The sequence below is a fragment of the Rhinolophus sinicus genome, chromosome 3 (assembly GCF_057876585.1).
Source record: "Rhinolophus sinicus isolate RSI-liver-muscle chromosome 3, RSI-T2T, whole genome shotgun sequence".
NCBI classification, from domain to species: Eukaryota; Metazoa; Chordata; class Mammalia; order Chiroptera; family Rhinolophidae; genus Rhinolophus; species Rhinolophus sinicus.
In genome coordinates this window covers 155,087,452-155,114,347 of record NC_142503.1, presented here as the reverse complement: position 1 = coordinate 155,114,347, position 26,896 = coordinate 155,087,452, and the positions used below count along the sequence as shown (strand labels likewise).

General features: G+C 46.7%; 1 protein-coding gene across 3 annotated transcripts in view; it reads left to right on the top strand.

The window, feature by feature from the left end:
* The first annotated feature begins 1,063 nt into the window (after nucleotides 1-1,063).
* Nucleotides 1,064-26,896, top strand: part of CA12 (carbonic anhydrase 12) — a 50,589-nt gene continuing 24,756 nt past the window's right edge. The window contains exons 1-2 of one of the 3 annotated variants that reach the window (XM_074327608.2): nucleotides 1,064-1,303; nucleotides 6,416-6,436. In XM_074327608.2, the coding sequence (XP_074183709.2) occupies nucleotides 1,219-1,303; nucleotides 6,416-6,436 (106 nt within the window). In that variant the 5' untranslated portion in view covers nucleotides 1,064-1,218. The remainder of the gene's footprint in view (nucleotides 1,304-6,415; nucleotides 6,437-26,896) is intronic. The other 2 variants (XM_019755374.3, XM_019755373.3) reach the window with 2 other exon arrangements.

Here is a 26,896-nt window from a genome sequence, read left to right as displayed (position 1 = left end):
GGTCACAGACCAGGAGGGAAACCGAGTCCAGCACCGGGAGAGTGCAGAGACACTGAGAGGGCCAAGGGAAGCCAGAAACACCGATGACAAGGGTGGTGGGAAAAGCAATAGGAAGACATAGGGGATACTGGGGAGAGCAGGTTAAGTAGACCTTTGATTCAACAACTGAGCATGGACGACATACAAAGGGGATCACAAATGGATGCAAAATGACTGGCTGTATGTACACACGTATTTACGTGAATACGGATACGTGAGAAAAGTGGGCAGAAATGAATAACAGGTGACAATAATATGCACTGGAAACAGAACTCAGACACTGCTCTAGACCAAGATGCAAAATGCCTCGTACAGAGCTTGACACATACCATGTGCTCAATAAATAATGTTACACTCCTTTCTTCCACTGCCACCCGAAGAAGGGGACCCAGCCAGCCCCGCCCCTTTTCCTAGAGAATGGATGGGTATTATGAACTAGTATGAGACCCGGCTACTTACCCATTACTAGGGGAAAGTCTAATTGCTTAGTAAAGCTGTTCCCTTGTACCCCACGGTGCTATTTACCTATTCTTAATTAATTCCTTTGCATCTAAATTTCAAAGGTCAGAGCTCATCAGGATGCACTGTACAATCCACAGAAATTCTGAATTTGAATGCAGCCTCTCTGCTACCTTGTTCAGTCACTAAGGAGTGCCCAGTCCCGGCTGGCACACGACTTGGGCCCTGAAGAAGGCTCTTTGTCCATATGGCATTTTACTGAGGGGGCTTCTCAGGAAGGGCCGTGACAGATCAAGGCTGTGGCCACTGAAGCCGGTCCCTAGACGCACGCACCCTTCTCCATGGGGTCAGGGCAGGCGGATCTCACCCACACCCACCGGTTGCTCCCAGGGAAAACTGGCTTTCCAGGTCAGCCGCGTTTCTGGGCCACTGCCCCACAGAGCGTGGCTGGTCAGGGCGACAGCATACCTCTGAACTGGGGAGCCAGACCTCCTGCTGCAGGGCGTCCTCCCCGCCACCCCCCACGATGACATCATGTGTTTGGGGCTGAGTCGCTCCATAAAAGCAGCTCCTGGGGAGCCATGAGCCCAAAGAACAGGCGGGCTCGCACGGTGCCCGGGCTACGCACACGCGGTCCCAGTGCGCGCCCTGCCGGCCCCAGCGCAGCTACCAGATCAAAAAGGAGCAGAAGCCGGGGCAGCCTGCGCCAGCCACCCGAAGATGCCCCAACGCAGGCTGCAGGCAGCTACCGTCGTTCTGCTCCTGATCTTAAAGGAACAGTCTTCCAGCTCAGCCCCACTCAACGGTAAAGTTTCTGCCTCTTTCCTAACAGTCCTGAGCACTCAGCCACACCTGGATGGAAGGATTTCCTGTGGGGGTTTTAATGATAACATGAAATCATTTGTGAGTGTGTGTGTGTGTGTGTGTGTGTGTGTGTGTGGCGCGGGGTGGGGTGCAGGGAAGGACATGCATAGTATCAAACTGCACATTTTTATAAGGGATGCTCCGTTTTCCTTCGGAATGCGTGACCTGCTGTGGTTGTGGGAAGCACGCTCCGTCTGTGTTAAAATGTTTGCGTATTCTCCGAGCACCCCCAGTTCTAGAGGTTGCTTGGGAACTTGCTAACGGGGGAGGAAAAGCGGAACCAGGATTTAGAATATTGTGCCTCGACCCTCTTGCAGCTAGTAGAGAAGTAACTGTGGCTTTCTGAGCTGTGGCACTACCAGGAAGAGTTTGTGGTCGCCCCAGTGCAGAATCCTCCAACAGTGGTGGGTGCTTTTCTTTGCAGGACGTGCTCTTTAGCATTAAGTTTTACCTGCAAGTCCAAGGGCTGATGCATCCCAACCTTAATCATTGTGTTTATCCAGAAGGGCTCTACTATCCTGAACATACGTATGTATGCGCCCAGATGAGCATACACACCTTATTTCTGAATGTAATTAGGGCCTTTACACCCTGAAGGGCTGGAGGCTGAGGGTGCAGGGTGAGGTGGCAGGAAGGGGGGGGGGGGGACCTGAACTGTAGACTCAGGTCTGTACAGTGAGTTGCAGTAAGAAGCCAAGGTCAGGTTAATCAATCCTTTGTAACAAGAGGGCGATGCCAAGCTTTTGCCTGCCTCTTCAATAGCTGGGTGAGTGCTTCCTGGGAGAATCAATGGTGACTTTTGTGGAAACTTTCTGGGTAACTAATGGTGGCTCCCGCCCTTGACAGAGTTTGCCCTGAATTGTAGAGACATTTGTAGGTGCTATAATTCCTGGATCCAGGTTAGGTTGAGACATTTATAAAAGGGTCCAAAGTGACCATAATGGCTGAAAATCTATACTCCCTGGCTAGGCAGTGGTGGTGGGAAATTGGTCCTGCTCAGCAACATGAAAGCTCAGAAGTCAGTGTGCCAGTGGGGCAGGGCAAGGGGAAGCAGGGAAGCTGGGCTGTCAGCAGCTGTGGCATGACTTGGAATTTAATTCCAATCCACTGGCTGGCATGACATGCTTGATATTAGCTCCCTCAGGAAGAAATAGAAGGTAGGTGGGGGAGAGGAGTTACATAAAGGTGGGAATTAATTTTTAAAACTGCAAACTTTGACATGTATTACCCTCTAGAGAAAGCGGCACTGAGACCTGAAATTTCACTAGAAATCTCCCTTTTAGTTCCAAGCTGCTCCAAGACAAAAGAGAGAAACAGCCATTCATTGTCTCTCCGGAAAGCCTGTTACTCCCCTCTCTCTGGGGGCAGCTCCTACTCCCTTCTCCTTCTTCCCCTGCACAATTTCTCTCCCCCTCCTGCCCTGCCCTCCATGCGTTTCTCCCTCTCTTCCTTCCCCTTTCCTCCTTGTCCTTCCTCCTCCCTCCCTTTCTCTCCTTCTTTGCCTCCCTCTTTCCTCCCTATTCTCCAAGTTAGAGTGAGAGAAACTTGCAGTAAAAAAAAAAAATCCACTTTTGCCCCATACTGAGTAGTAGCCAGCCTGCCTACCCCTAGATTCTAAGAACACAGTTTTTATTTTGTTATTCCTCATGAGGTTCTTGGCTTTTAAACTGCCTTGGGGATAAGGTCAAAAGAAAACCCACTGAGGTGTAGAGTGTCAGTATTAACCCGAGATAGGGGGTAAAGAGGGGTTAAACTGAGTGACGGGGTCAAAGTGTGGTCTGCCCTCTGCCTGGAGTCTTTAAACTTCCAGCAGTGCATTGGTGAATGTCAGGAAAAAAATGTCTGGGGTCAGGGAGGGAGAGAGCAAAATAAGGTGAAGTCAAGTGTTTTCTGGAGAAAACCTTGTAATTCTTAGTTCCTGTTGGGGAACATTTTAATGAATTCTGCAGAGCCTGCTCTGCCTGGTATGGAGAGCTGGGCAGTCCGGGACAGGAAGCAGGCAGGGCCCCCAACCCTTGACCTGGATCTTTGTAAATATCACATCCTCAGCGGAGCACACCAGCATTGTCCCTCCCAATACACACTGGGCCTGCAGGTTCTAACAGGTACCCACCTGGGCCTCCCAAGTCTGATCTCCTTGGGAAGGTAACAGTTGCCCTCCTGAAGGGTCTGCTCCCTCAGGGAGCTGGCAAGGTATAGCTCCTGGGGACCGTGGCGTGGCCAATTCAGTCCTATTAAGATTCCTGCCCCTAAAGCTAGACTTGGGGAGCACCCACATGCACACTTCGTTTCCAAAATCTTCCTGAGGTCAGTTCTGAGCTGACGATGAACCAGGCTGGGCCCTGACCTTCGCTAATGAACTTCCTGACTCCGATTACCCTCCCCTTCATTTTACATTGCTTCTTTTCCCCAACCTGGAGCTCCTGAGCCCCTGCAGACACTGCCATTTATACCCAAAGCTCCAAATCTTGAGGACCAAGCAGGTGGAATCTAGGGGTAGGTAGGCTGGCTCTTCAGTGTGGGGCAAAAGTGGATTTTTTACTGCAAGCTTCCCCCACCCTAACTTGGAGCACAGGGAGGCGAGAGGGGGACAAAGAAGGAGAGAAAGGGAGGGAGGAGAAAAGGGGAAGGAAGAAAGGGGAAGTAAGATAGAGGAGGGCAGGAAAGTTTGCTCTGGATGTTGATGCTTTTCAAGAACAAGTCCCTCGTCCTGTGTCACCACCCAAGTCTCTACAGCCCTGGATGTCCACTCTGTAACCTTGGTCCTGGAGCTTTCCAGAGTATTATGCTGATGCCTCATCTGAGAATGAGCACTGCAATAATAGGAGAAACCTCAGCTTAGCAAGCTTTGGGGAGCAGAGCAGATGTAGGATATTAGGGCTATGACTCGATTTGGGGGAAGGTATAATTAAAACTACTAGCCAAGCCCGACTACTCAGGGCAGCAGCTGTGTTGCTGTTGGCCTCACCCAAGTGGTCTCTCCAGGGGAGCAGTGAGGATGAACTCCCCTGCTACTTGTGAAACTTTCTATCCTGGGCCTCCAAGTACTCTCTGCCTGGTTAACTGACAATAACCTGGTTTCTCTGTCTGAGACCCATACTTGTATTTTCCTAGTGAGCCTCTCAAACAAAAAGCTGAAGGAAAATGTTCACAGAAGAGATTTGATGTCTCCTGGAGCTTAATTCCAAGGCAATGCTTTCTTTGTGCCTTTTCATGATTATTTCAGTGAAAGGGCTACTGTAAACTTGGGGGTCACATACAAGTTTGGTTGCCCCGTGGTTCTAACCGTCTTCATCGAGTTGCTAATTCAGGGGAGGTTAATCTTGGGACTGTTAACTTCTGTGGGATACATAGCAGGTTTCAGGGGTCTGTGGACCTCCTGATATTAATTGTGCATGAACTTTTGTGTGTCTAAGTGTATGGGCATTTTTACGAGGAAAAGATCCTCAGTACTCATCAGATACACCAAGCAGTCTGGACTCCCTCCACACCCACTACTCTGAAGATTGAGAAGGAGACTGAAAGATTCCCTAAGTTAGTGGGAGTTTAGGAATGGGATGCCAATAAATGCTTAAACCCAAACAAGTCATGAAAGAGCAATAGAGGCACATTTTATAGAGATATGGAGCTAATACCAAAATACCATGTTTCCCCCAAAATAAGACGGGGTCTTATATCAATCTTTGCTCCAAAAGATGCTTTAGAGCTGATAGTCCGGCTAGGTCTTATTTTCCAGGAAACATGGTAATTGTTTAAAGAGTATTCAAAGTGGGTGCCCTAGGGAGCCGGCAAATGACAGGGGTGTCAGGGGACTGACACCCTGTATAACCACCTGACTCTTAAACCATGTACAAGGGTAATTTGACAAAATTACCAATTAATTTTGAAAATTAAAAATAAAATTCATTAAAAGCACTGAGGCCAAGAAATGAAATAACAAAGAAAAAAAATGAGATTAGAGCAGCTTAAAAAAAAAAAGAGTCCTCTTTTAGCTTTTAAAAAACTACCATTGGCTTGAGTAGGAAACGCCTAGTTGTGAGATTGCGGGTCAGTTAAGTTTTACTGTAAATCAATTCCCAAGAGAGAAAGGGGATGTGAAAGCCTTCTGTTTCCAGCTATACTCCGGGGGCGAGAACCAGAGCATTGGGAGAAGCTAGGAGAAAGGGACTTAGGATTTGAACAGTCCCCTCACTGTGATGTGTCCCCTGAGATCCCCGGAGTCTAAATTCAGGGTCTCAGTTTCCTTCTGGAGGTGAAGAGGGTGATGTCAGGCAGGGTAATGAGAACACAGCTCTGCAATGACTTCTGAAAAAAATGTTTTGATGTAGGAATGGAGGACTTTTATGCGTGAAGGGTGTGGAGTGCAAAGTAGTAGGTGACTCTCGTTATACTCCTGGCAGAACTTCTCACACACATTCCTACCACCCCTGGGATTCTAACTCAGGTGAGGGAGGCAGCTTCCCCAATAAAAAACTTTCCTTTTGAGATGAGTTTTCACCTCTGTGTGTACTGATGTGAACTGTTCTCCAGTATGTGTTGTTAAGTGGGGAAACGCAAGATGTGAAACGGTGTTTCCAGTGTGCCAACATTTGTGTGAAAAAAAGAGGGGAAAGAAGACAAGTACACGTGTGTGCGGTCATACCTGTGAAGGGCTCCCATCCACGGATGGAACTGACTGTCTAAGGGAAGCAGGGCGACCCAGTGGAAGGAAAAGCTTTCACTGTGTACCTTTTGGAAGCTTTTGGGTTTGGAGCCTTGTAAATTCATTACCTATTCAGATAACAACATTTGGCTTCTCTAAGAAGTGTGGGGAGGCTTCTACTCAAGCCTACTCCCTAATCCATAAACTCTGCACGAACTCGCCGTCTTGCGCCTTCCTCATGAGCGCCATCGCTCTGAGAAGCAGTTGTTCTGACATCGACCCTGGAACAATTTTAAGCTCTGGGCATCCACCTCCTTTTCAATCTCACCCATTTCAAAATGAAATTGGTGGTGTTTCCTCTGACTTGTTCAAGCTCCGTTGTACTTACTTGCTTTGTTTTGTTCTTTGCAGGATCCGAGTGGACCTATTTTGGTAAGTAGAGATCTTAATTTTCTGTTTGTTTGTTTGAGGAGATAGCTGTGTTTAATGAGAAAGCCAGAAATGTCGTGATCTGTGAAGATTATTTTGGGAGGTTGAAAAGAGCAGTCTGGCATTGTTAAAACAGGGCACAAAAGCCTCTCTGAAGACTTTTCACACAGCTTGCACGCAGCACTTTCCCCAGGCAGATGTATCTGCTCTGTGCACTTGAACTCTTAGTCGTAGTTCTTTTAGATCCCTGTTAGGTTTGCTACCAAATCTCCCAGGTGAAGATGCCCAGGGTACTTCCACACGGTAATGGCCTTGAGCAGGAGAGAGACTTTTTCCTCCATAGGACATTTATCCTACAATAAACAAAGAATAGAGGGCTCCTTTCTGAAAGTTTGGCTCATGCCCCAGAACTTAAGCTGTCAGTATCTAGAATTAACTTCTTCTTGCCCTGTTCGTAAGCAAGCAATGGACAAAGCAGTGAAGGTCCGTTCTTAACGAAAGACAGATGCTTGTCTTAAATGGGGAGAGAGGTACGTCAAGTGTGCAACAGGGTTTCTGTGGGGTTGGGTCAAGAACGACATTAGCCACTTCTGGCAAGCCCGCAACAAGCAGCTTGAAATCGGCTTAGCTGGTGTGTTGCAATGAATTGGAAATTTGGTCATCAGCTGGAGGGAGAACCAGAGGGCAACCACCTGGGTCCCTGGGCAAGAGCAGGAATGTTAACCCAGTAATCCCTCCTTATATGTGGTTTCGCTTTCCGTTACCCAAGGTCAACCACAATTTGAGGATATGAAATGGAAAATTCAGGAATAAACAATTGATCGGTTTTAAATTGTGCACAATTCTGAGTAGTGTGATGAAATCTTGAGCCATCCCACTCTGTCCTGCCCAGGACGTGAATCATCCCTTTGTCTAGCACATGCTCACTGCCTATGTTACCCGCCCATTAGTCGCTTTGTAGCTGCCTTTGTTATCAGAGAAGGGGGAGGGGAGACCACGTTCACATAACTTTTAATAGAGTATATTTTCATTTTTCTATTTTATTATTTTTTGCTGTGAATATCTTACCGTGTCTCATTTATAAATTAAACTTTCTCATAGGTATGTATGTATTGGAAAAAGCATACTGTGTATAGGTTTTGGTACTCTCTGCGGTTTCAGGTATCTACTCGGGTCTTGGAATGCATCCCCGGTGAATACTGTAATGTCTTGTTAGGGATAGATTTGCAAAGGATGTGCATGATAGACTGTTCTGGTGAGCAGCAGGGTAGAACTGGCCTCACTGGCACAGGAGGGATGGTGACAAGCGGGGGAGTTGATTATGACAGTGGAAGCAGAATCCCGAGAAAGACCTGGCTGCAAAAGTTAGCCTTTGGATGCTAGCGGCATAGAAAAGTCATTGATCTAATCAACCAGCTACCTAAAGGCCAAGGTCTCCTTGGCTCCAGCATTGTATGGCTCCATCATTATTAATAGCCTTCTGTATTACGTGCAAGGCACGTTGCTAAGTGGGTGGGTAATTAGAGGAGTAGGCTGTGGTCTGTAGCTGGGAATTACTGTTAAAGCTCACAATTCGTAACAGAATAGGTAATAATAACAGATAGTAAATGGTTCAGTGCTCTGATGGGTCACAGGAGGTAAGAGTGCTAGGGCTGGATGGTCAGAGCAGGCTTCCTGGAGGAGGAAGACTTTCATCTGGACCTTGGAGGATGGGGAAGATTGAGTGTCGCCAGGAGGAAGTGCTGTTGGCCAAGATGATGAAAGCATCACATGAGTGGAGGCAAGAAAGAACAAGGTGGTATTGGAAGGAAATCACGTAGAGAAGGAGTTATAGGGAAATAATAGACTCTGAGATAAAAAAGATAGGTTGGGTCAAACAGCAGAGGCATGGAGGGGCCCGCCAGGCCCTTCCCACTTCGTCCTGTACATGGAGGGGCAGTGCAGGGAGTAATCTGTGTTTTAGGGAGAGTAATGTGGTGGTGGGGGTGGAGGGGAAGGATTGGAGTGATGCTTTTGTAGAGTGTTTGGCTTTTGTAGAAATCCCGTTGTGTCCAAACATGCAGTTTACAGTGATGGCAGTAAGAAGGAAGGAAGGGCAGGGGACAAGGCCTGACAAAGGAAGACTAGACACAGTCAGGGCCTCAGGGCTCCTTGGGCACGTTCAATGTATGGGAAGTGACAGGAGCAGGGCAGGCGTGAAAAGAGGGCAGGACTCAGGTTCTGGGCCTTACTCCATATGATCTTGAGTAAGCCATTTGAGCCCTCTGTGTTTCACTTTCTCCCCATCTGTAACCTGGGGAAGGGGTTGTCTAGATTAGTGTCCCTCAAACTATAGCTTGGGGTCACCTACAGCAGAACCACCTGGAATGCTTTCCAAATATGTGGATTTCTGGGCCTTAGCCTGGACCTGAAGGAGGGAGGGAACCTGAAACATTGTCTATTTCATGTACTTCCCAAGTGATTGTTCTGCACACTTTGTTAGAGAACTGCTGACCAAATGGTTCCCAGACCCTTCTAGCCTGAGTCAGGGGACACTTGCCCCACCTCTTTTGCTGGCTTCCCAGGTATAGTGGAAACGCAGCTTGAGTCTCTCCAGGGCTCCCTGCCTGGGTGTGACAGCCCCCAGGGCAGAGTGAGATGGTTACAGACAACAGAGAAACATTGTGTCAAGGAGGTATGAGAGGAAAATCTTACTGCCACTTAGTTGTGACATGGCCTTCCACACAGGAGGGCTTCTCTGACCAGCCATACCCACCAGTCCAGAAGCATTTCCTCCTGACCACTAGCTCTGGCCAGCCCTCTGTCTCACTGTCCTGCACAATTAAAGCAGCTCCTTGCTGAGGAAGCAGAGATCAGAGTCTAATGATGCATGCCATGCATGGGAGTGGGGGGTGGGGGTGTGTGAGCACAAAAGCAAATCTGGCTTTTCATTAGTGAAATGAGCACATGTGATATGGTGTCAACCCTCAGTGGGGGCCCGTGAAGGAAGGCAGATGGAGGACAGCTGAGGAGGCAAACAGGTCCAGGCTAGCAGCTGGCACCTGGGCTTAGAGTTGCACAGGTAAACAGAGGACCTGGCATAGGTGCTGGGGGAAGATGGTTTCCAAACAGTGAGGGCTGCACTGAATGGGGCAAGTTCAACCAAGCGCCATGTGGTTTTCCCAGGGCGCAGACCTCAGCTACTTTGCACGTAGATACTGCTGAGTCATCCTGACCCAGGGACCTCCCACTGCCTGGAACACATGGCAAGACTTCTAGAAGCACCTGAAAAGAGAACTCTATCCCCATCTCCCTCCACACTGAGTCACCAAGCTGACCTCCCAGATGTCACCCCCACCCCCCGGGACAGGAGGACCGTCTAACAGCCAAGATGAGGCCAACCCAGCGCCTATGCACTCCCCCCGGGTAGCTGAATCAGCAGCTGGATATGTGCTGGGTTGGGAATTGCTGAGTGGGACCTCCCCACTGGAAATCAGTCCCATATTAATTCTTTTGAGCCCGGCAGCTTCACCAACTCTGAGCTGGAGGGCAGAGTTGTCAGGTTGTCATGTGAGCTGAGGATAAATTCCAGCCTGTGACAGTGAACCTATGCGCTCAGAAGTCAGGATAGTGGGCGCCCTCAGGGGCTGGAGGTGATTGGAAGGATTTACGAGGAAGGGTGATGGTCATATGGATGTGGGTGCTGTGTTCAGTTTGTGAAAACTCATCATGCTGTTTACTTATAATAAGACACTTTTCTGTATTCATATTATATTCAATAAAAGCGTTAAAAAATTCCAGCTGGCTGGGAGAGTCATCCTTACCCTGACATTTTTTTAGCCCTCCCCCAAGAAAAACAAAAAAACACACAAAAAAGCCCTTAGTGTGTTCAAAACAACAGAGCAACCAAAAAGAATGACTGTATTGGAACTGACGACTCAAGAACACGTCTCGTGAGCAGAGAATGGACACTGTGCTCCAGCCTGAGGATAACCAGGAGCATCATTGCTTTGCTCCTCAGATGTGAGTTAGTCAGAAATCAACAAAGACCACTGTGTGCTAGAGATCTGGGAGGAATAAGACAAACTTTCAAAGGAGAGGGGATGGAGAGGGAACATGGAAGCCAAGCCCGCCTCCTGGAGGGTGAGTCCCACCTTTCGCCTTACGGCACCCGCCCAGCGAGGAAGCCACCAGACCAGCCCCTCCATCCTAGTGCAGGGAACTCTGGGATGATGGTGGCTTGGCCTGGGGGCGCCGGGCAGCAACTGCTCACAGGCCTTCTTGCCCATCTTCTTCACAGTGGCTAGACAGCCCTCTGCTCTGGCAAGACTCCGTGTGACTGAGAAATGCTGCTGCTCTCCTTTCTCCCCATCTATAGATTCCCTGTTTTAATGAATTGCCTCTGGGAATCAGGAAGTGCTCTTCCATCAGGCAAACCTCATTGGTTCTCCATGCTCCCGCCTCCACCCACCTTCTGTTCTAAATCTGATGGCATATTAAGATGCTATAAACAACCTTTCCTGGGGGCTCGGAACATCCTTCTCAAACCGTTCCCAAACTCTAAGAACTAGATATGGAACACATGGAAGGAGGCTAGGAGGAAAAACTCTGCCTTCTATTCTTTAGTAGTGATAAAGGCACCATATATCTTCACACTCAAAGGCAGTCTGCAAAGCAGACTAACTTAGAGCGAAAGGGAGAACTTAAAACAGCAGTTAGGGAGACGTGCAATTAAGAGGCTGACTGAATTAAGGAGAGCTCTTGTTTTACCAAAGGTAGAGAGGCTTAGCCAAGTGAACTCCCCCCCCCCCCCCCAGTGACTTGTTTCCTTCTCTAGCTGCCCTCCTGAGGATGAATGAGAAAGGCACAAAGGCCAAAACATGTTTTTCATACCAGGAAATCTCTGGGGATTCCCCTCCAGGTTCGCAATCCAATCCATTGCCATTTATTAACTCTGAGCTACAGTTCCAGTTACTTATAACTGAAGTTGTGACAGCTGGGTCTGACTAGATGTGGTATGATCCACCCACTGGTAACTGTTTCTCATCTTTCCCGGGTTGTAGCATTGAGGTTTCTGTGTTCTGGAGAATCTTGGCCTGTAGCTGCCCAAATGCCTGCATGTGAGTGTTCACAGATGCCCTTACCAGCTAGGTAAAACGGTAGGGAAGCTAACAGTAGTTCCTAAAGGCAGGTGTAGCGTCATGGGTGGCAAGGTGAGACAGAAAACCAAGAGGAAGAAATGGAGTGTGTATGGAGCCCCAAACCAGGCAGACCTCCATGGGAATATCTGCTAGGCTACTTTCTGGCCAAATGATCTTAGGGAAGTAATGGAATCTCTCTGAACCTCGGTTTTCTCAACTACAAAATGGGAGTGACAGCATCTACCCCAGTGTTTCTCAAAGTGTGGTTCCCGGGTCGGCAGCAGCAGCATGACCTGGGCCGCGAGATTCCCTTCCCAAACACTCAGAACAGAAAGGAAACACGTGGAAGGGGCCTGGGAGGAAAAAGCCAAAGCCTTCACCTCCTGTTTTTTAACAGCAATACAAGCACCGTATGACTTTGTTAAAAATGCTATTTCTTCCCCCATCCCATGCCTACCTATGAATCAAAAACCCTGGAACTGGGCCCAACAATCGAGTTCAACAGGCCCTCCAGATGATTCCGATGGGTGCTCCCTCAAGTTTGAGAACCACTGCTCTGCTTCACAGAGCTGTGGTAAGGATTAAACAAGACAATACTGCAGGATTTGATAAGACACACGTTGAGTAAGATGCCATAGCAACTCAACTCTTATTTATATCAATTAGCCTACGGTGCAATTGGATTCGTTATACACCATTTCGCTGAAAGTCGCAGAATCTATTGATAATATGAAGGGAGGACTTGCTGTATATGGAAGAGGCTAACCGTGCCTGGTACATAGCAAGCACTCAGCAAAGCTAAGCGTCATTTTCTTTCCCTTCACAGAGTTATGGTAGAATTACTTTAATATATGAGAAAGTGTCTTGTAAACTCCACACTACCACACAAACGTGTCTCCATGTTTGTCTGAATTGCCTGAGTTTTTAACAGCAAAGAGGTACTCCTTTTATAGCCTGAACAAAGGGCATTTCCTTCTTGAGAAAGGGAGTGAACAAAATCACAAGGGCTCCAAGCCTCACAAGGGCCTCATAGGCCAAAACGCTCTGTCTATCCTTGTCCTTCAGACCAGGGTGAAGTCAGATCTAATCTCCGTGGTGCTTTTCTGGCCTGCAGGGGCCACATACCTAGTTCCATAGCCACGGCCACCTCCGTTCCACGCAGCTGAAGTCATGGGAGAGGAGCCCACATTCCTTGCCTCTCCACCCTGGCCATGGGAGCTGGGCCCCACTAGCACCCCAGCCTCTGGGCCGAGCCTTGACGTAGGCCTAAACCTGGGAAGAAAACTGGGGCTCTGAGCTACAGAGCCCAGCCCCATGCAGGGACCCTCAGCGACCTGAAGAAGACTCAAGCTTTGGAATTGTAGAATGAGATCTGGCGTGGAGAGCTAGGAGTGAGTCCTGCCAGGGGCCCTCCCAGGCTTCTGGTTGTGCTCAAACTTGCCCCTTCTGCTTCTTGCTAGTGTGGAGCCTCAGGCATTTAGGTGAGGGCAGGGCATGTAGCCCTCCAGGAGCTGGTTAGAGCCCTTGGCAGTCCTTCCCCAGCATGGAGAGAAAGGAGCCCGTGGGGTCAGTTTCCAATTACCTGACAAGCATTTGATTTATGCCTACCAGGAAGGACTAGACTGGCTTCCACCTCATTGTGTCTGTAAATGTTGACTCAAAACCATTGTAACTCTAAATAAAATGGCACACTGAACTCATCTTAACTTTGTGAATGATTTTGCAATCTTTAACTTGTGACAAGATCAGCTGTGTGACTTCTGGGTGAACTGGCTGAGATGCGTCCAGATTGTGTAAGGATGCTTGCAGTGCAGGGCAAACGGTTCATGCTGCCCTGACCTTCTGGGACAGGTGGCCCAGGAAATGCTCCTTGGTTATGATTAAGAACGAGATTTACTTATAGCAACGGACAGTGACATTGGCAAATGGTGCCTGGTACTTTCATAGGGTGGTTCCTCCTTGGTGCTCAATCTTCTGGGAATTGCATGAGAAGTGGAGAAAGCAGAAGAGCTGACTCTGAAGGTTGTGGAACAAAGACGTTTTATAGCAAGTCTGAGGCAGCCATGCAAAGGACTGCTCCGCCTTTTGGCTTTGGCCACCAGGAAGCCCAGAGGCAAATTGGTGGCTAAAACTTGAGTAACTGCCTATTCTTCTTTGATTTGCAAATCTAAAGATTCTCCCTTGGTATCACCCTTTTAGTTTATAGGTATTTTCCCTGATCCTGAGCCAAAACGTTATAACATAGATTTCAGGAATTTTTATCTAGAAGTGGAACCCTACATTTTAATTGCTCTTGTATTCTGCCCCCTCCATTGTTTAAAAGATTTGTTTTTAACAAATTAATGTTAATGAAATAGTTAATTTTTCCCATTTATTAATCAAAGACAGATATAAAAGTCAAAATCTTCAATTATCCCAAGATAACGGGTTGACATTCATTCCACAAGTATTTACTGAGTAAATACTAAGTGCCAAGCGTTGGGCTAGATGCTAAGGAAATGATGAATAAGGCATGGGCCCTACTGTTATGGGCCTGTGAATCTGGAAGGAGACAGTGAATTAGGCCCTTACAATACAGAGAGATGAAGCATGGAAGAGAGAGATCTTACCTAGTGTTTTGGGAAAGAGCTAAAAAGGGCTTCCTGGCAGAGGTGATGTCCACGCTGAGACCGGGAGGACACATACGAGCTGACCAAGCAAAGGGACAAATTGTGCAATGATCACCTAGGCTGATACATTCTAGGGACTACCAAGGACTTCAGTGAGGAGGGAGGAGGCAGGCTGGGGTGACAGGCCAGAGCCAGAATGTGAGGCGCTCATGAGGCAGCTGAAGAATTGGGATCTCATTCTTCTATGCAGCAGGGAACTGTTGGAGCATTCATTGTAGAAATTTGAGATGATCAGATAAGCATTTTTTTAGTGATGTCCTGGCTGAAGGGTGGAGAGTGAATTGAGGATGAAGCACTGGAGGGAGGGAGACCAGAGGAATGTGGGAGGGGGGGGGTCAAGGAACTGAACGAAGGGAGTGGCAATGGAGGTCCTGACTTATTTAATTCAGCCGGAAATGTACCACCTAACTAATCGCCTAGTGCAGCCTGATGGAGGATGAATGCCTGTCTGTTGGGCTTCACGAAGTATTCACGTCGGCAATCAGACTTCCATTATTGCCTGGGTGGGACCCCAGATGGGGAGTGCTGATGTAGCCAAACCCCATCCCCACTTTAAATGACGCAAGGGACACAGAATTGTCAAGTTGCCCAAAGAGGGTATGAGGGGCCAAGTTAGGACAAGAACTGTGTCTCCTGACTCCCATGTCATGCGCTTTCCTGGTTATTTGAAGAATGCCTGTTTTATGGCAGTCACTACATGCCCTCCCTACACGACACATCACGAGGTTGTGTAAAAGTCATGGAGGAAAATGCAGCAATTTTTTTTTAAAAGAAAGCAAATAATATAGATTTGCCAGAAACAAATTATGCCACATTAACTTGCTGATTTCTTCCCCACATCAGGATAAAAGGCTTAGTGGTTACAGAAAACACGTGGCCTTAATACCTGTTGACATAAACATTTGATACGGTTCCTTGTGACACAACCCTGGGAAATGTGGATCTAAGACCAGTGTGGTTGATAGGGAAAAAAAATCAATAGAATCCAGTCATTGTTACTGTCGTTACATGGCTGGGGAGATGTCAGGGTTCCTCTAGGGACAATCCTGAGTCAATACCCTTTTTGGATTCTTAGGAAGAGGGTAGACAGCTAAAAGCGTGTGGTGATTGGAATTTGAAAGATCAGTGTTGGACGGGAGAACAGGGAGTAGGGGGGACAGACAGATGTGAAGAAGCAGATCAGAGTGGGCTGGACTACAGAGGCAGGAAGTAGCAGGTAGCGAGCAAGCGTCATGTGAGTGCAGCGCACAGCAAGCTGAGGCTGGGCTGCAAGACCGGATGAAGAGGAATACCTGCCTCTGTGCTCAGTCCTTCTGGTTATCCAGCAAGGTTTTACACACACGCATGCACACACACACGCACACGCACACAGGCACGCATACACAAGTGCGCCTACATCCGTATTCAAATGTATCTACATTCTTAAAGGTGTCTGTACCCATCCACACTCCCGCCTCCATCTCCTACACTGTGACCTTGGAGTAAGCCTCTCAGCTGCTTCCTGAGTTATGAGTACACGTTTATATCTCACTGCTTGGAGCAGAGCTTAGGTGAAATCTTAAAGTGACTCCTCTGTGTCTCCTTTTGGCAGTTCCCCAGCGTCTCCCCACCTCTTGATAAACCTTTTAGGGTAATGATGAAACTTCTACCAGCAAGGATGAAGTAGCGAGTGTCCCATCACTGAGTAAAACTGAGTGTGCAAGGTGTGCAAGTAAGACTGAGTGTATGAAGATGCCTGGTCAGAAAACTTGTTACGCCCTGGGAAAAAGATTGAGAACTGCGGGAATGTAATGCTCTCCTTTCACAGAACTGCCTAATGAAGCACAGGTACCTCTTGAGTTAATAACCAAGGGCTTGCTTTCCAGCTAAGGCTCACTTGTTAAATTATCGCAGAAGGCTTTTTTTCTCTCGACGGTGGTTTTTGAGCATGAGCCTGCTGCCAGCAGGGCAATGTTCCAGGACCTCTGAGGGGTACAGGGATGAGCAAGGAGAGTTATCTAGAAGGAGGAGACAATGCACAGCAAGTGGAGGATGACGCCCTTCCCATAGGGGCAGCTTGGGCAGATGCACAGAGCCTCTCCCGGGAAGGGGCTCGAGAGACATTTCTTACGTGGAGGAAAGAATGGTTTGTTCCTCTATTTGTTTTTGGCTCTGGGAGTCAGGAAGACACTAGGGAGAAGGTGGCACTTGATCTGGGATGGTAGGATTTCAAAAGCAAAACCAGTCTGAAACAAAATGCCACATCACCATGCATTTCTCATTAGAAGTAAAAGGAGACACACAGGGTAACCTAGATTTGTTTTCCAGTGAGGTGAAAGGGGAAACTTGCTTGAAAAGGTTGGAAAACAGCCTCTAAGAAAGTTCGTGTGTTTTATCAGATGCCCTCTTTTCGTTGTTTCCGGACTCCCCAGGGAATGTTTACAAGGTCACAAGTCCCTCCATTGCTGCCTCTCCCCTCTAACTCTAGACCATCACCCAGGGCTCACCTGCTGGTCACCTCTCATCACCTCAGCTGTCCACAGCTGTCACTGCCCAGGCTCTGGACCCTCCAAAGCCCGTTGTGGTGGAGAACATGAGGTGCCGAGGTCAGAGCCCAGGCTACATACTGTGACTTTGGCCACGTCACTCAGCCTCTGTGTCTCAGTCACCTCAGCTACTAAATGAGAACATACTACTTATGTCGTCGGGTTGGTATGCAGATTAAATTAATTAGTACATGTTAAGCATATAGAATTGGGGTTGACAAACTATGGCCCATTGGCCAAAGCCAGTCCACCACCTGTTTTTGTAAATAAAGTTTTCTTGGAGCACAGCTGTGCTCATCCATTTGCATTTTCTCTATGGCTGTGTTTGCATTACAATAGCAGAGTTAGGTGGTAGCCATAGCACAGAGAGTATACGACTTGCAAAGCCTAAAATACTTGCTATCTGGCCTTTGCAGAAAATGCTAGCCAACTTCTGATATAGAAGGATGCTCCGCACATAGTGGGTGCTCATTAAATAATAGGTTTGAAAAAATAGCCACAACTCATTTAGGCCTTGTTGTTTAATAAAATTTGATTGAGGTCCTGGGATGACACACAGCAATTAGAGCCTAAAAGAAAAATCCAGAACAGTATCTCTGTCATCAGTACTCCATGAGGGCAACCAGCATCCCTTTTCCCAGGGGTCCCCCACCATCGTGTTGGAGGCACGGGCCTTGCTCTCCTGGCCTGGAGTCCTCCTGATTTTGTTTCCTCTTTCCTGAGGCCAGGCCTCTGGTTTTTTTTCCTGCCCCAGAATGATTGACAGTGAGAGTACCCAATTCCTTTGAGAAGAACTTCCTCTGCAGTGTGTGACCTGGTCCTTCCTTCCACGTGGTCCAGATGACATATCACAACAGTCTAGTCGAGGGCTTCTCAGCCTCTGCACTATTGACATTTTGGGCAGGATAACTTTTTGTTGTAGGGGGCTTTCCTGTGCGTTGTAGGATGTTTAGCACCATGCCTAGCTACTACCCACTAGATGCCAGGAGCGAAAATGTTTACAGACATTACCAAATGTCCTGAGGGGCAGAATCCTTCCTGTTGAGAACCACCGGCTTAGTCTGGAATAACATCCTAGGAGGGGCAACAACAATCCAGTCCAGAGCATCTAAATTCATATTTAGAAAAACGTCCTTTGCGAGGGTGCAGACCTGTTAACGATGCCCCCAGCGTGTTTTGCTGGATCGCTCAACAGAGCGCTTAGCCTCTCAACCTGAAGCATGAGCATCTGGATTGTTCCAGCTGGGGCTGAGCTTGTGCAGAAACGCTGGGTAGTGACCTGCCTCTTGTCTGTGTAACCAAGAAGGCTGGTCAAAGTGCCCTGTCCCACAACGTGGGTAGGACCTCCCCAAGGACAAATTTCTGGTCCCTTCTCCAGAATGGGGGAAGTGCTTATGAACCCCAGCCTATCCTGCCCCTGACTCCATGCCAGTTTTCCAGTTTCTTCAATTTTTACATCCAATTCCACCTCAAGTGACGGGAAGAAATTGCTGGCAGCTTTAAAGTAACAGTTTACTGACTGATTCACTTATTCTGTCTACCAGTCCTTAATGATTCCCTTTGTGGGCTGGTCACTAGGCATCAGAGACAGGACAACATGGCCCTTGCCTTCAGTGGGCTGACAGTTGCGGGGCTAGCACACATGTAAACAGGTAATTACAACGGAGCAGATTAAGTGCTATGATAAGGTACACTGGACACAGAGTGGGGACAAAAAGTCTTAATTTGCGGGGGAAGGTGCCCCTCAAGCCTGCCTGAGCAGCTGATTCTTGAAAGACAAAGGACTTAGCAGGGCAAGGAGAGTGTGTGAGTGAGCTCCTGTGCGTGGGTGGTATGCATTGCAGCAATCGGTTTGGTCTCCCACTGCAGGCAACAAAGGTCCCAAAAGCAGGTGAGAGCATGGGGCACAGTTAGAGAACCAGGATGGCAGCAGCCTCGTGTTTGAGGAGTGGTGTTGGGAGACTGTTCTGCCCAGGTCTCGTGTTACATCATGTGTGTGAACAGAGCTTTTGTTCCAGACTGGCTTTTTCAAGGATGTTTATGTAGCAAATCAGGGCAGAGAGCACATTTGTTTCCTGTTCAGTAAAAATAAAGATAATGTCTCCCTTGGGAGCAATGGTTGGTCAGGTTCCCTAACCTCCCCCTTTAAAAGATTGGGGTTTCCTAAACTCAGAGTTCCTCAGCCATAATGCTGAGCAGTTTGCATGTGCAGTGTTACCTGTTACCTGGCCTCCCTCACATCACCCCGAGGATTGGGGCTTGGGAAACAGGCACAAATGTCACTCTGCCACTGTTGTGAGTCCAGCAGGTCCTCAAATCATGCCATTTCATTAAAGTCATTTTTTTTATAATATGGATGAGATGCTGTAGAAACGTAACTCTTGTTTGTATCAAGTAGCCTATAGTAAAACTGGTTTTATTATATGTTGTTTTGCTTAAAGTTACAGAACCTATTGATAATGTTAAGTAAGGGCTTAACTGTATCAAACTGTCCTTAGTCTATGACTCAGGAGCCTGATGTCTTCACCGGTATCCATGAAACTGTGGCAGGCTAACTTGTTAGTCTGGGTGAAGTCTTACACACCCATCACCCCACTTTTTGACAAGTGGTGTGGGGGAAGCAACAGCTGAAGAGGGGCGTGGGATTATGAGTATCTTGGGAGCTGCATTACAGACCCCAGGAATAATCCTGAAGGCTCACGGAGCCCCTGAAGAACTTTCAGCAAAGAAATGTATGGATCTGGTGTGCATTAGTGTGGAGAGTGGAGGGCTATGAGATAAGCCTGGAGAAATGAGATCAATGAGGGGTACAGATACGGAGCTATGGGTCTGAACAAGCGCTGTGCTGGAGGGACAGACGAAGGCCAGGTTTAAAGATAGTCACTATGGTCCTTGATAGCCTTGTTTTTTCCTGAACCAGAAGTCAATCCAGATAACCCATGGCATTTATTTGTGGTGTCTCATAGACCTTTCATGCCCTTGGCATTTCTGAAGCATATAGACCAGTTATTTCATAGAATGTTCCTCTGTTTGGGTTTGTCTGAGGTTTTCTCATGAGCTTAAGGTTGTACATTTTGGTATGAATCCCACAGAAATAACGTGTCCTTCATGCGTTAGGTAGGAGGGCACTTGATTTCACTTGTCCCATTTTGGGTGACCATTTTGATATCTGATACCTTTCTCCATTTTAATGTTACCATTTTCCCCTTATAAATAATAGACTATCTGTGGGAAGATCCTTTGATACTGAGTGTAAAAATTTGAATATTGATTGTATATGACAGTATTATATTAACTGTAAAAGTTCCTGACTTTGACCATTGTACTGTGATTATGTAAGAAAATGCCCTTGTTCTCAGGAGATAGACAGTGAAGTACTTAAGTACGATAGGGCATGGTGTCTATAACTTTCTCTCAAATGGTTCAGAAATTATAGCATGTGTATGTACATATAGAGACAATAAAGCAGGTATGGCAAAATGTTAACACTGGTAATTCTAGGTGAAGAGTAATGGAAATTCATTGTGCTAGTCTTACAAATTTTCTGTACATGTAAATTTTTTTTCAAAATAAGGATTTTTAAAAAAGATACCTAAAAAAGTAAAAGTGTTACATCTTCATGGCTAGAAGTGGGCACCAAAGAAGAAGAAAGAAAGGAGTCCATTGTGATCCAGGCTTTTGGTGGGGCAGGTGGTACCATCAGCTGAGATACATAGAGAATGATGAAGGAGGTAGAGGGGGTTTTGGAGGGAGAAGGGTGAGAGAGGAAAAGATGATGAGTTTGGTTACTTTTTATTTTTTTGCTTGTCTGCCTCCCCCTCCAGCCATGTCTGATTTCAGGAACCCACAGAGCATCCAATGGGGGTGTCCAGTAGGCAACTTGTCTGGAGCTCAGGAGGAATCCCTGGGCAGGGCAGAGGTGGTGTTGAAGCCATCCTATTCCAAAAGTGGAATAGGATCATCCCGGGGGAGTGTGTGTGAAAGAGGAGAAGAAAGAGCCAAGGACAAAACCTCGAGGACAGCTTACATTAAAGGGCAGGTGGCTACAGAGCTAAGAAGGGACAGGAGAAATGGGAGGACAACTCAGACAGAGCAATGTCTCCAGAAACCGGGACAGGAGAGGGTTCGGAAATGAGGGCGGGGGTTGGAGGGCGACACCAGGGCCAAGGGCTGCAAGAAAAACAAGGGCTGAAGAGTCCATCCGAATTCAGTGGGATATGGGCTGGGAGGTCAGAGTCCCAGACTGAGCTCTGAATGGGAAGTGAAGATGCAGAAGTGAGCAGTGTAGATAATTCTTGTAAGATGCTTGGCTGCAAAGAGGAGGTGAGGAATCAGAGTGGGAGCAAGAGGGGAGGTACTCGTCCTAATAAATAGATATCAAAAGTTCACAACTAAATAATTTGTTCAGGGCCACATTCAGCTTACACATCCAGGATCATCTCCCACCTACCATCTAACTGCTGAATCAAGTCATGGCTTCGCACCCAAGCCAGCCTCACACTTTTAACAAGGATGGGTGCTGAGAAGGTGTATGGTGAGAGAAGAACAGCTGGAATAGACAGTTATACCAAGGATTAAAAGCACCTGTGACATTTTCAAATTTCTCTTTGCCAGGGAAAGAGCCTGTCACAAAGCAGCCTCTGCCCACATTATTTGCTCTCCCACCCATTTCCTTTTAGTGCCAGAGAACGTTGCTACATCGCCTTGTATGGGGTATGCCTTGTTATCATTATTATTTGAAGTTTTCCCTTTTTATTCAGGAGCTTGTGACATATAATAGCCTCACTGGCCCCTAGATTCTTCTTTCCAGGAAACCAGGCTGTGTTTTCTCCATCTTTCTTTCATGCCAGCTCTGTTCACAGCTTATTTTCTGAAACCCACCCAGGAGAAACACCAATGCTTTATCTCAGTCAACGACTATTTTACAGAAGAGAATAGCAATTTAACCAGAGTCAAATATTTAAAAGCAAATATTTAAAGTCAAATATTTACAATAAAAAGCAACCCTATGAATGGATAAACAAATCATGATATATCCACACAATGGGATATTTCTCAGCCATAAAAAGGAATGAAGCACTGATCCACGGTACAAGATGGATGGACCTTGAAAACATTACATGACACGAAAGAAAGCAGACACAAATTGTACGGTTCCATCTAAACGAAGTATCCAGAATAGGCAAATCCTTAGAGACAGAAAGTAAATTAGTGGTTGCCAGGGGCTGGGAGTATGGGGAGGGGGAGATTCGGGGAAGGGAAATGGCTACTTAATGGCTATGGGGTTTCCTTCTGGGGTGATGAAAATGTTCTGGAGCTTGACAGCGGTGAAAGTTGCACAACACTGTGAATATACTAAATGCCACTAATGGTAAATTTGTGTTACATATATTTTACCATGATAAAAATTAATCACAGTTGACCCTTGAACAATACAGTTTGAACTGCACAGATCCACTTATACATGGATTCCCCCCCATAAATATACACTCGGCCCTCTGTATCCCTGGGTTTCAAATCCACAGATTCAACCAACCATGGATCAAAAACAGTATTTTCGATCCGTGGTTGGGAATCTGCAGATACAGATGGCCGACTCTATGCTTTGTGCTGTACCATTTTGTATAAGGCACTCGAGCATCTGGGATTTTGGTGTGAGGGGATGTCCTGGAACCAATGCCCTGCAGATACCGATAGAGGACTGACGTTTTGGGAGAGTTAAAAGGTATAAAAGGATTTTCAACGGCATGCAGGGTGGGCCGGTCAGTGCCCCTAACCCCTGAGTTGTTCAAGGGTTAACTATTACTATGATTAAAAAAAAAAAAGCAACCTTACCTGATACCAGAGAGGAACAAGCTCTAGCTGCAACCACAACACCGCTGGTCTAATGAGGAGGGCTTTCCACCAGTTCCTCTTAACTTTGGCAGCGCATTAGAATCACCTGGACAGCTTTTTATTTTTATTTTTATTTTTTTTAATTATTATTATTTTTGGGACAGCTTTTTAAAGCCTCCTACATCTGGACCCCACCCAGGATCTCAGGTTGGGCCAGGGACAAAGTTAGGAGTTATTGGAGATTCCACTGTGCAGCCAGGGTTGAGAAATACTGCTCTAGACCAGCGGTTCTCAAAGTGTGGTCCCCAGATGGGCAGGATCAGCATCACCTGGGAACTTGTTAGAAATGCAGACTGCAGGGCTCTACCGAAAACCTACCGAATCAGACACTCTGAGGGTGGGGCCCAGCAACCTGTTTTCACAAGCCCTCCAGGGGATTCTGATGCCCACTAAAGTTTGACAACCACTATTGTGAGTTTTCTTCAACCAGTGAGTGTTTACTGAGCATCTACCATAAGTTTGGTAGATGTGAAAATAGAGACCTACCTTGACTCTCTTCTGTAGCTAGTTGGTTAGATTCTTGGAAAAGAACGTGTACATTAAACTGAGATGAGCCTTTTTTATGGCTGAATAATATTCCATTGTATGTATATACCACATTTTGTTTATTCACTCGTGTTGATTTGTACTTGGGTTATTTTTCACCTTTTGGCTATTATGAATAGTTCTGCTATGAATATTGGTGTACAAGTATCTATCTGAGTCCCTACTTTGAAGTGCTTTGAGTCACTATACCTAGGAGAACTGCGAGTCAGTGATAATTCTATGTTTAACTTTTTAAGGAACCACCAGACTTTTCACAGTGGCTGCACCATTTTATATTTCCACCAGAATGTGTGTTTGGGGTGATGGGAAATGTTCTGGAAATGGATGGTGGTGATGGTCGCACAACACTGTGAATGTATTTAATGCCACTGACGTCACTTAAAAAAAGGTTAAAATAATAAATTTTGTTATGTATATTTTACCACACACAAAAAAAGATTAATGAAATGAGCCATGAAAACAGGTTTAGAAACAGTTATGTTCCTCATGGTCAACATTGAATAAAATTCTTTTTCAAGATGGTAGAGCAGGGACGTCATAGAAATTGCAGCGTGAGGTGAATCTCTTGAAGATGGTAGAGCAGGACACATGGCTCTACCGTGGACTTAGCGTTTTCACATCTACCACGACTCCTTTGGGAAGAGGTCAGAAAAGATCAAAGAGAGTAACATGTAGTGAGCCCTGACTGGTGACTTGGGCCTGGCTGGGTTTCATTCTTAAGGTTAGGCTGAACCATTTTAGGAACTTGTCTAATTATTTAGTGGTTCGTCATCGTTGTTCTTCAAGAACCATTTGTTGAACACTTTGACATGACAGTCTCTGTAGTAGGAGCCAGGATACAAGAGTGAATAAGCCGAGAGCCTAGTACAGTGGTTCTCAGCCTTCAGAGCATCAGAACCTGGTGGGCTTGTTCAATGACAGATGCCTGGCGCCACCTGCAGAGCTTCTGATTCGCAGGTCTGGGGCACAGCCCGAGAATCTGTATTCCTAACAAGTTCCCCGGTGGTGATGATGATGATGGTTGCCCAAAGACTACACTTTGTAAGCCCCTGGTCTACTGGATAGAAAGGCATTATTTAGGTAAGTGTAGGTGCTGCTAGAAAAAAGACATGCAAAGGGCTCTACAGGAGCACCGAGAAAGGGGTGAGAGGGGCAGGGAAAGCGTGTTTCAGGGAGATGGGAAGCAGCTCGGTGTGTCTGAAGAATGTTAGCAGCTCAGCACTGCTGTAATAAAATGTAGAGGTGAGACCGGGCTCAGAGAAGTCCAGAGAAGCAGCAGGGCTCCGCAATGAACACTCTGTAAGGCCAGAGAACCTGAGAGGGTGGCAACGAGGGAGGAGAAGAAGCAAACAGTTGTCACCCACTTACCTTTGGCAGCCTGGAATCCCCACCCTCCTGCCTAGAAAAGCCTTCCCTTCAGAAAGAGCTTGGCAGAGTTCTTATTAGAGAGGGAAGGTCTGTCTGGACATAGCAAAGGGGCAGGAGAGGACTTCCCAAGGGCTCGCAGAGAGTTGAGCGGGCGGCCGGTCTTGCAGCTTACCTCTTCTCCCTCCAGCCTGCACAGTGGGCCTCCACTGCCGTGGCTAAACCGGAAGTGATGCCGGGAGCTGCTTGGGAGGACTCACGGAGACCCAGTCTCAGTCCTCCACCTCAAGCTGACCCAGACAAAACTGAAATAACAGAGACAAGTTTGATATCAAGTATGGATAAAAGCATCTTTAGAAAATGTTTCTATTTGTATTGATCTATAAAATAAATTCCAAGGAAGAAGCAGGGGCCCACTGTGACAGTCCAGCTTGAAGCTTTATAAATAACAAGTCACCTTGACCCGCTAGCCCTTGCTCATACCCTGGCTCTGATTCATTTGTGACATGAAAAGCTTCAATGCCAGTTTGATTCCTTGGCCTCTGTTTGTTTATAATAAAATCATAAGACCTTATCCATCAATCATTAACCCACACCCCTGCTAGTCTCCTTTCCTTCTGGGCAGGATCTTGGGCTTTATGGCCATGACTCCCCACTGGACCGGCAGGAAAACAGGCAGAGTCAGCAGAAGGTATTCTGCAGGGGACCAGAATTCAGCCAAGGTGGACTCCATACTACCGACAGGCTGAGCCCACTGGACTTTTATGAGTAGCTGTATGTCTTTTAATCAACTTCAGAAGTAAACTTCAGGAGCTATAGCTATAAAGTATATATTAAACATATTTTGGAAATGTGGTCTCCACGTCCCACAACATCCTGAGGAGGTGTTGGTACTGAGATGGATTTAGAAAGTACACGAAGTCTGCCTTCCGCTCTGCAGTCCTGCAGCTTAGCCTTGTTCTCTGTGGCTGCAGCCACAGGACCACAACTGATGGATGACCCCCAGAGAGAGGAGTGTACCAGCCCCCTGAAAGAGGACCTTTCTAACAGAGGCGTGTACCTGAGCAGCTGCCGAACGGTTCCTGCTCAGCCTCCTCGTAGGGCAGCACCCAGCCTGGCCAACGGGAAGCCAGGTGAATCCTAGGTTCTCTCTGAGTCTTTACATCACATACACATAAAATATACAAGCTCTTTGCTGCTGCAGAGCCTCAGAGCTTGCTGTGCCTTCTCTCTGAAATGCTGTTCCTTGGGTTTTGCTCATGGTTGGCTCGATTCCATCCTTTCAGTGTCAACTTGAATGGCAGTTCCTCTGAGAAGCCTGCGTGCACCATCTGGCCCATTGTGGTCTCTCCACGTTTCTCCATCACAGCCCTTGCTAATTTCCTTCATGGCACAGTGATTGCAGACTGTACTTATTTATGTATTGGTTAGCTTGTTTGCCGATTTATAATTTATTATCAGTCTCTCCCACTGGACCGTAAGCTCCGTGAGGACAGAGACCAGATCTATTGTATTCTCCATTGTGTCTTCAACACCTCATACAGTGCTTGCACATAGTAGGCACATTTGTTGAATAAATAAATTTATTAACTTCAAAACTAAATAGCACTTCAAGGAAGGTATTTAGCGATTTTCTCCTTCATTCAACATTTGAATACTCATTTTTATTGCAAATATGATGTATTTTATTAAATGTGTATTCGAATTTGAGACACAGCCTGCGATCACTTTCAAATATACATGCCAGGACTAGCTACATTTTCAATATAGTCAGATCCCCTAATACAAAACAAACTTTGGGGGCTGACCAAAAGCTTTTATTGTACTGAAATTTTGACTCCATGTGTGTCAATATCCAGAATGTGTAAACTTTAACACTAGTTTTATCCATTGGGGTAAGTTTTGATCTGACTGTGCTTTGGTAGCCAGTCCAAAGAGTCACGCCCTAGAGCCAGTGGTCCAGGACTGACTCCAGGCGCTGTTTGGTCAAGCATTCACACAGACACTGAGGGGATCTACCTCAGAGAGTACAACCACCGAGAAATGTTGGGGGCAGCTGGTAGGTCTGAGAGGCTGACTTAGAAAGGCCCAAAAGGACAAACCTCAAGTAGAATCATCAAAATGTGGTATCTTTTTTTGGTCCAGACTCATCAGATACAGTTCAAGTTACAAATAATATTTATTTTCATTAAAATTTTTATTATTCTTGACATGGGATGCACGGTCAGTGAGAAATAGTAATCAGTGAGAAATAGTAATCAAGCTGTACCAGTAATTACATAGTTCTTGTCTTCTAAGGAGCTCTATGTGCTTTGATTAGTATAATATAGGCTATAATGTGTA